Raw genomic sequence first — 9958 nt, 5'->3', positions numbered from 1 at the left:
ACTGGTCACTGGCGGTCACAGAATGAAGACCACTGGTCACTGGCGGTCACAGAATGAAGACCACTGGTCACTGGCGGTCACAGAATGAAGACCACTGATCACTGGTGGTCACAGAATGAAGACCACTGACCACTGGCGGTCACAGAATGAAGACCACTGACCACTGGTGGTCACAGAATGCGTAGATACTGAACACGGAGCACTCTGAACAGTCCTTCCCCGCATGATTTGCAGAATTTTGGAAATTAAATACCATAACTGAACTTTTCCTTTTTAAATGTGTATGGGTGTTTTGTCTGCATGAATGTCTGTGCACTACACAAGTGCATGGTGCCTGTGGAGGCCGGGAGAGGATGGCACACTTCCTAGACCTGGAGTTACAGATGCTTAAGTTGTGTTGGGGCTAGGACCAGGTCCTCTGGAAGAACAGTCAGTGCTCCTAACTGCTAAGCCATCTCTCATTAATATATATACTAATATAATGTAAAATAATAATCTGATAAACATGCACATATAAAAAATGCTAATACAAAATCACTAAAATAATATCACAACAACAGTCTACTTCACAGATACAATGTGTGAATATAAAAGATTATTCTTAAACAAGATGAGTATCGAATTACTCTGGCAATTAGATTACAGCAGTTCAAGCTGCACTTCTCTCCACTGTTTTCTGTGTTTGTCTTGGCTTGCAACTTGGCTAGCCCTGTAAACACTGAATTCTGCGTTGACAACAACCTAGCTTTTCTCCAAAGAAAAACATTTACTTTACAGAGCTCCCAACCACAACAACGCAGTCACTGAAAACATGTCTCGGGATTTGGTGAGTGTTAACTGAAGACGTATTTAATAACTTTCATGTAAACTTCACAGGAAATACCAGACTTAAAATTAGCAGTTATTCAGTTCTGATCAGTGGATTATAAAAGACAACAACCTCTATTTCTTTCTTTTTTTTTTTAAGATTTATTTATTTATTTATTACATGTAAGTACACTGTAGCTGTCTTCAGACACTCCAGAAGGGGGAGTCAGATCCTGTTACGGGTGGTTGTGAGCCACCATGTGGTTGCTGGGATTTGAACTCAGGACCTTTAGAAGAGCAGTCGGGTGCTCTTACCCGCTGAGCCATCTCACCAGGCCCCAACAACCTCTATTTCTGAATGCTGTATTTGGCACAATCAACCAATGCGGCAATGTTTGGCTTACATACTCCTTCACCAAGGCAGAAAAGCATCTTAGCTACATGATACAGATGAAATGGCAAAGAGAGAAACTACCAATTATCAATTAGTTGCTTCAAATTTTACAAATTAACATAAACCATAGTGGAGGCATATATTACGATTAGAAATTCATTAGTAAAAAGTGTACTATTTTTATAGTGCTACGTTCAAAGCCGAGCCTAGTACATGCAGGTAAGCGCTGTACCACTGTGCTCCACTCTCAGGCAAAGTCCTATTGTAATGAAAAAGAGCCACTGTCTTATCTCAGTAAGTTTCTTAGTGGGTTTAAAACCTTCTAACATTCACTGTATTCACAGATCAACAATACAAACATAAATTAAAACAATGTAAAGGAAATAATATTCCATATAAGTATAAGAGGAAATAAAAATATCTCAGACAACCAAAGGGAGGAGTACCCTGACATACTGACAATTATTTTTTATATAATCCTTTTAAAGTGAAAAATAAAAATAATATTTAATAATTATGCCCAGAATAAATATCAACATACAGTCCAGGCTTCAATATAGGCATCCTAGGAAGCTATAATCTTTATAACAATAATACCATTGTTTAATTATAAACTCAACTTTGAAATAATCATAGAGACAAGGAGGGGCCTCAAATGCGTACACAGGATCACGTGCGCGTGCACACACACACACACACACACACACGCACACACATGCACACATACACACACACCAATCTACTAACTTAACATTCCTAAAACATCTTCCAAACATAGATAGCCAACATTGATCCCTCATTTTATTCCCTGACTAAGCTGTGAAAACATTAGCATACAATTTAGCTGTTAATATGACTATGCAATAAAATATCTGCAGCTCAGTTCTAGAGAGAATTTTAACTGATAGTTATATTTACAACTTTATGAAGCCTCCTACTGTGGAGACTACAAAACAAGGATTTACAAATTCTCCCACAGTCTTTACAAATAAGTAACATCAGTTTCATAAGCTAAATCCATCATTCTTTCCACAACACCTAAAATATAAAATTCAAAAGCAACAATGAACAGAACATCTATGCAGAGGCCTCCAATTGTGAACAAAGACTTCCTTATTGCTGAGCAGCATAAGATGCATGTTAGCCTCTGCAAACCTGCCAAAGGATATCTCAGAGCTTCCAAAGTGTTTATCCTCATTACAGGTTTGAAATCTACTACTCAGGTGGTATCTTTCTCCAGGTAAGTGAAAGTTCTAAAACCCAACTTCTCCATTCTCCCTCTGTCCCTGAACACCTGCGTTCTCTCTGCAGTAACTGAGAGTCTCCAGTTGGGCTAAAGAAGCTACATGGGGAAACACTTGTCAATCACCCAGGTGCTTCTACAAGAGTGATGGCATGGCCACTGGCACTAGACTGTTCTCGGGTGCAGCCCAGCTCCACTTTGCTAACATTTACCTGGTGCAAGGAATCACTGAACTGCAGCAAACAAAGCTCTACATTGACTTCTAAGAGGACTTCAGACAGCCTTACAAACAATCAAATGCCTCTGAGTGTGGCGACACAGAATGTGCCTGTAATCCCAGCACTGTGTCTCATCCACCTCCCTCCCTCCCATCCACCATCCTTCCCTCCTAATCTCTTCACAACATTAATGTCTTTCTGTTTTATGTCCCTCTGAGTTTGGTCAGAGCCATCTGCATGGCCTTAGGGTTACAATAACTCACTGGAACCTGGTGAGTTCACACAACTGAGGTGATGGCTCCCATCTCCCAGAGACCATCAGTGGCCAAAGTTCATCAGGAAGGGGTAGGGTTCAGTGACCCCGTTCCCCTATTCATGCCTGTACGGCCAGGCTTATCTGTGCAAGCCAAGCACAGTAACTGTAACTGCTGTGTGTGAGAGACCACACAGCGTATGTTATGTCTATGGGGTTCCTCTGCTATCTGTCTTCTAGCTCTAACATGCTGTCTCTCTCTTCTTCCATGATTTGTCCCTGAGCCACAGATAAGGTAGTGAATGACTCATCCAGGAGAAGCCCTTATCCGTCACTCTCTTGAGCAACCATGAGGTCTGCATTAAGGACTAATGATTGAAAACAGATGCTTCTCCAACTAGGGTTGAGAGTTGCCTTTCTCTATGCCTATACTATATATATATATATATATATATATATATATATATATATATATATAAACTTGCTCACACATATTTTCTCCTTGGTAGATAGGTAGGACCAGAATTCTTGGGTTGTATGACTAAGTCTAAGTTTAATCTCAAAATGTTTTCCATAATAAACAGCTGTTCTATTAAGCCTCTCCCTCTCCACAACCCAAAAAAAAAAAAAAAAAAAAAAAAAAAAAAGCAATATTTACTACATCCTTAATATGTGATAGTCATGGTTTCAATTACAATTATTCTAGTGAGTGTCCTATAAGATCACATTCTGGTTGTCATTTATATTTCTCAAAAGACTAGTGATGCTGAGCAAGCTTCCATGAGGGTTCTTAACCATTCATACATCTTCAGTGATGACATCTTATTCAAGACTTAACCACTTGCTAACAGGGCTGTCTTACTGAGTTCTAAAGATCTGTCCAGGCTCAAAACATGATTGGAGCTATTTTCTCCTTATACATTGCTTATTTTTAAATTGTATTAAATGTTCTCTCAAAAAGTATAGATTTTAAATTTTGATACATTCTAACTTACAGATCTATTTTTCCATTTTAGGCAATGTGCTTTTTTTAGTATCTGTTAACTCATACAAATTGTACAATTTTATTTCTTAAATTCGGATATGTGGTCCATTTTCATTAGATAAATAAATTTATTTAAATAAATGTCTATGAACTCAGGTACTAGAAGCTATTTGTTTATTTATTTATTTACTTTTTTATTTGGTGTGTGTGTACAATACATACCTCACTTATGATCTAACACATATTTATAAAGTCTCTGTGAGTATCAGCCAGGGACAAATTTGCAATATTAGACAGCGGTAAGAAGCAAGGAGAAGCAATGCTGCTGCAAAGATGGGTATACCAGAAGAGTCTGCTGGCACCCACAGGTATGACGGCAAGTCTCATCCTGAATGAGAAAACAGCTTAGGGTTTTAGCTCTACTACAATGCAAGCTTCAAGATTTCGTTTAATGTGGGTCAAGAGTGATAAACAGTCCTAGTAAATCACTGGTGCTGAATTAAAATGTCTGGCAAAACCATGAACAATGCACATGCACATATGTATAAATGCTGGACTCACATATTAAGGTGTTCTTTTAACAGATATCTACTTAATGCACACCTTGCTTTTTTCATTTCAGGGCTGTTCCTAGTCAACTGTAGATACAAAGCTACACTTCTCAACATTAATTTTCTATGCAATGCTATGAAAACAATGAGTGGGATATAAAGTGGACTTCCAGCAATAATCCTCAAATCACTGTGCTGCATCTAGTAGTACCCATTCATGTTCAGCTAAATGAACCAAAGAATGCTTAACTGGCTTGCTGGCTAGCTGAATGAATGAATGAATGAATGATCAAAAGAAAGAAAGAAAATTATAGACAAAGTCACAAAGAAATACAATCAGGAACCTGTTCAGGATAAGCCTTAATTTAGAGACTTCAAGAACAACGATGAAGAACCAAGAAACACAGTTATGGTTTGAGGATGACCTGAGAGCTAATGGGAGCTAATGAGAGAAGCTACGGTTAGTGATGTGCACGTATGAAGTTTTCTGGATCTGAGAGTTACTGAAACTAATCAATAGTTACCTTCTCTGTTTCCTACACCACTTGGTTTCTCAATTTTGTCAACAAAGTAACAAATGTCCCCTTCAGAAAGGGTCATAGGTAGGAAAGACCATAATCAACTATCCAGTTTGATTTTGTTCTGCTTCTTAGATTTAAAAAAGAACTCCTGCAAGGAGCACGGTTAATCAGTGCTAATGACCTGCTCTAATCAGTAATCAGCACTCTTCAAACCATGTGACCTGTGGCATATTATGACTCAGAAGCTTCCATCAAGAGGCACTGAGTCTAAAACATGAACTCAAACTACAAGGTACAATAAAAATTATGGGAGAAAAAAAAATATAAGTTCTCAATCAATAAACTTTCTTAGACTTAACAACTGTTGACTTAGCAGCTACTTGAACTTGTACAAAGAAAAACAAGCAATGATGAGCTACCCAGAATATACTGTTTATTTAAGAGATGAAAATAGAAAAAAAATTATATATATGTATTTACCATAAACACGATAATAAGCATAGTTTCCCATGACTTCATGCAGTACGAAGGAACCTACTACACTGCTGCTCTGTAAATCTACTTTTGATTTTGTTGAATCACCTTAATAAACACCAGCTGCATCCACTCCCCATGAGCAGCCAGGACAGGTTAAGCCTGCCCTTACACACATTCTAGCATTGCACAGTCCGCTGGAAGTGTGGGGGTCTCTACAGCCACCACAGACAGCAGAGTGCCGATCTGCAGTAATGAACGACCTGGCTCAGTAACTAGGTGCGGTTCATACATCTAGAGCTGACTGTAAGCAGTTTGCTTTAGATACATTTAGGGATGGCACAATTTGGAAAAAGTTCTTGGTGAAAACTCAATTCTGTGTGCACGATAAAGCTTAAGACACGACTACATAAAACTCTTTGTGAAGTACATGTGACCCTACATGTGAAGTACATAGAACCCTCTTTCATAAAGATGGGTTCTACAGATTGACTACACGCGACACCTTAAGGGTCTGGGGGAGGATCTGTCTGGTGTGGTCTCAGTCATACAGGTAGTGCAAAAGTCACCAGGATATTAACAACCACTGCCCCCAGCCTTCTGGGCAGAAAACAGGTTATACACCTCCTCCTTTAAAGGGACAATCCCCAAGGGCAGGAGAGATAGATGGCTCAGCAGTTAAGACTGCTCTTCCAGAGGTCCTGAGTTAAATTTCCAGCGACCATAGGATGGCTCACAACCATCTGTAATGGGATCCAATGCCATCTTGTGGTGTGTCTGAAGACAGTGACAGTGTACTCACATATATAAAATAAATCAATCTTTAAAAAAAAAAAAAAAAAAAAAAAAAAGGCTTCTTAAGGTTAACAAAGGAGCCTTTAGAAACCAAACCAACCAACCAACCAACCCTGTGTGTTCACCATTCCTGGTTTCCCTAGTGCTCAGCTGTGAGCACAAGGACCTCTGCGCCCTATACACTCAACATCCTAGATTATTAGAGGTTTAAGTAGAGCTTACTTTTCTTGAAGTCCCAGAATAAGAGTCTGGCAATTTCTGCCAATTATCTGCTAAGTTCTCTAAGCACCAATGTCCTTTACTGTAACATGAAGACAAATCAATGTACAGATATTATAAAACTCATATTGCTAACATATCTATGACACTGTGGAGAAAGAGTAACCTGTGTTAAATAATTAAGTTCTTTGGAAAATGATAGGCATGGGCTTATGTAATAAGTGAACCATTTCATTTTCACCTGTTTTGTTCTTGCCATGTGTCTAAGAACCCAATATTGAATCTCAGTAGCTACCTAATTAAAACCCAAGTCCTGCCTTTCGACTACTGCCCTTTTTTAATGGACATGGTTAGAGGTATTAAACAATAAATTCCAATGAAGGCTACTTCCACTTAATGAGTTACTAGTACATACCAACAAACCATCTAGAAGCCTTGTACTCACCACTGATGGTCTTGGGCTTCTTAGCCATGTATTCCTTCCACTTTCTGGAGGCCAGCTGGCTGGGAGGTGGGATGAGTACATTGCTAACAGTGCACGGCAGTACAAAGAGAGCACCGACCTGAAGAAGAACAGAGCACACTTTGATTGCCTGCACCCTGAAATCCACTGTTGACAACTGTCATATGAGATTCATAGTGGACACATTTAGCAGATACTGAGTAATGCTCTCTCAAGGACCTGTCAGGGAAAACGAAAGAAAAAGGCCCCCACACTCTTCCCCCACAAAAAAAACAAAGAAAAGAGAAACAAGCAAAGCAGAAAGACGGATCCAAAACTAGTCTCCTCTTCCTTTTCTACTAGGGTAACGATTTCTGAAAACTTTGTCTGATGGTCAGTGGTGACCGACAACTTGACAGGATCTAGATAAGCAAGAGCCAGACCCCCAGATACAACAGTAAGAAGCATTTAGACTAGGCTACTTCACAGGCCAGCCCGTGAAGGGTTATCTCAATTAGGTTAAACAAAGTGGAAAGACCTTCCCTAAAAGTGGCCGTCCCCATTGCCTGGGCTGGGGTCCAGGACTGTACACCGGAGGGGGAGGGGGGCAGCCTGAGCAGGAGCAAACATTATTTTCTGCTTCCTTACTGTAGATGCAATATGACCCGGTGCTTTAAAGTTCCTAAGGCCACACCCTCCCACCATGGTGGGCTGTAATGTGTCCTTGAGCTATGAGCCAGAAAAAAACCCTTCCTCCCTTAAGGTGTGTCTGTCAGGGAATCTACCATGGCAACAGGAAAAATAACTAGGGCATCTTGTTATTCATATTTTCTGTACTTGTGTGTTATGTCAGAGGTTGCTGGTATGATACCTAGATACATCTGAAAAACACTGAGGCTCGAGGGACCTAGTACCCAAAATGTGTGGTACTGTAAGACTTCAGCTATATTGATTATTTTTGTGGCTTCATAATCATATCTGAGGGCAAGAAAAAGAAATTTTCATTCCTAGAAAGTTTAGTGCTAGTAGGTAAAATGTAAAAGATAACTAGACCCCCCCCAAAAAAACAAAACAATCACACAGCAGCTTCTGACTGATTTATGAGCAAATTCAACTTCATATTTGTATTCTCAAGGCTAAGCATACAGATGTTTCCTAAATATTTGCTCAAAAGAATCACTATGATGTATTTATATAAATTCTCATTTTGATTAAGGACTATATAAAACAAATTACAGCTTTAGGAGTTATATCGTCTATTTAAGAAATTCAGTTACATCAATCAGCATATTCCAATAAAGAACATTAATTTTATAAAAACTCTGGAGAAATTTAGGCAAAGCATTAGTCAAATATCTTAAACCTAATGAAAATGTGTTTTAATTGCCCTAAGTAAATGGGTTAGTACCATGAATACATGACAGTGAGTTAGGATTTTACAATGTTAGCTCTGTTGCTACTTCTTAATTTTACGTATGCATTCTTAATTCCAGGTATAAAATTAGGGAAAGTACAAGTATTTGTCTTCATTATTATAGGGAAAATGTCTAAAAAGTTAAGTGCACTTTAAACAACCAAATATTAGCAATTTGAAGAAAAGCATTTAGTAAAGCATTATTTGAAAATAATCAATCAATATAAAAGATACATCTCATTCTCTAAATACTAAAACTCGGTCCTTTCATCTAAAAGGACATCATTGTCCAAAATGCAGCCCATGGAAGAAGAGGCTGCCAAAGCTGTGAGGTGAAGAAAAGGCCAGCACCACTGTGAGGGGAACACGCCGGATATGTTCACATTTACAGTTGTCTATGGGTGCTGAAAGCAGTTCTACATATAACTTATATACTGATTCACGACCCACTACCGAGGTCCCACTTTTTAAACAGTCTAATTGTGATTAAATAGTTGCTACAACTATTTCAAACAAAGATGAACACAAATATTTCTAAGTCTCCCAAGTTTTAACTTCCTATAAACTCTATGTACGAGTTGCTTACTCTGGATCATAACAGACTTGGATCCTGACCACCTGTCTCACCATGCACTAACCCTCCGACGACTTGAGACTCACGGCAGTGCTGTGGTTGCCTCTGTGAGTCCACAACTCAAAGGCCAGCAGCACATTTCCACCCTCACTTCCAACCCCCATCCAGTCATCACACCAGCTCCTCTCTAACAAGCAATCACTAATGAAATCAGACTTAAAACTGCAAATTCCCCCTTAGAAACCACATTTTCTAACCACAAAGTAGTGCTATAAAGACTCTAATACCTTTGTGAAGTCAATGAAGAAAGGCTATACTGTAAGAAATGTTCAGGCATACTTTGGAGTTAATCAAAGAGAAAGATAGATAGATGAAGGATAATGCAAAACCCAGATAGTCCCGATGATCGTGCAGATTAGGGGCGGGGGGAGGGTCTTGTCTTCTTGCTGTCTTTAATATCTGAATAAGCATCCGACACACAGTAGACATTCTTTTCTGATAAACAACAACTAAACAAACGAGGGTCCAAAACCAACAAAGTATAGTGACACACATTATGAAAATGTCACAATGACATTTCTTATATACTAAACAAAAACTTTTTAGTAAGATTAGTAGGGAAAAAAAAACTAAGGCTACATACACAGCACTGAACTTCAAGAAAGAATCAGCAATTCAATTACTTTATTTTGAAAAGTATAAAGACAAGTTATCCAATAAATAAAAAAAAAAAAACAGATGGCTTCAAATTAAGAGATTTGTTGTGTAAGTTGCAGGACACATGTACTGGCTACTTTTATGTCAACTTGACACCAGTTAGAGTCATTGGGGAGGAGGGAGCCTCAATTGAGAAAATGCCTCCATAAGATCCAGCTGTAGGGCATTTCCTTAATTAGTGATTAATGAGGGAGGAACCCACCCATTGTGGGTGGTGCCACCCCTAGGCTAGAAATCTTGGGCTCTATAAGAAGGCAGGCTGAGAGTCCCCAGGCTGACCCGGCACCGGCACCTGTCCCCGCCCGAGGAGGGGTGTTCGCCTGGGAGTTGTCCCCCGGCATCCAGCGCCTT

At 39.2% G+C, this 9958-nt stretch overlaps 1 protein-coding gene across 1 annotated transcript in view; it reads right to left on the bottom strand.

Moving 5' to 3' along the window:
• Mtbp (MDM2 binding protein) overlaps nt 1-9958 on the bottom strand; it is a 65077-nt gene that overhangs the window by 38618 nt on the left and 16501 nt on the right. Inside the window, exon 11 of the mRNA XM_021216883.2 lies at nt 6906-7023. Within this exon, the coding sequence (XP_021072542.1) occupies nt 6906-7023 (118 nt within the window). The remainder of the gene's footprint in view (nt 1-6905; nt 7024-9958) is intronic.

Source organism: Mus pahari, chromosome 17 (genome assembly GCF_900095145.1).
Source record: "Mus pahari chromosome 17, PAHARI_EIJ_v1.1, whole genome shotgun sequence".
In the NCBI taxonomy this organism is placed as follows: domain Eukaryota; kingdom Metazoa; phylum Chordata; class Mammalia; order Rodentia; family Muridae; genus Mus; species Mus pahari.
This window is presented reverse-complemented; position numbering and strand designations above follow the sequence as displayed.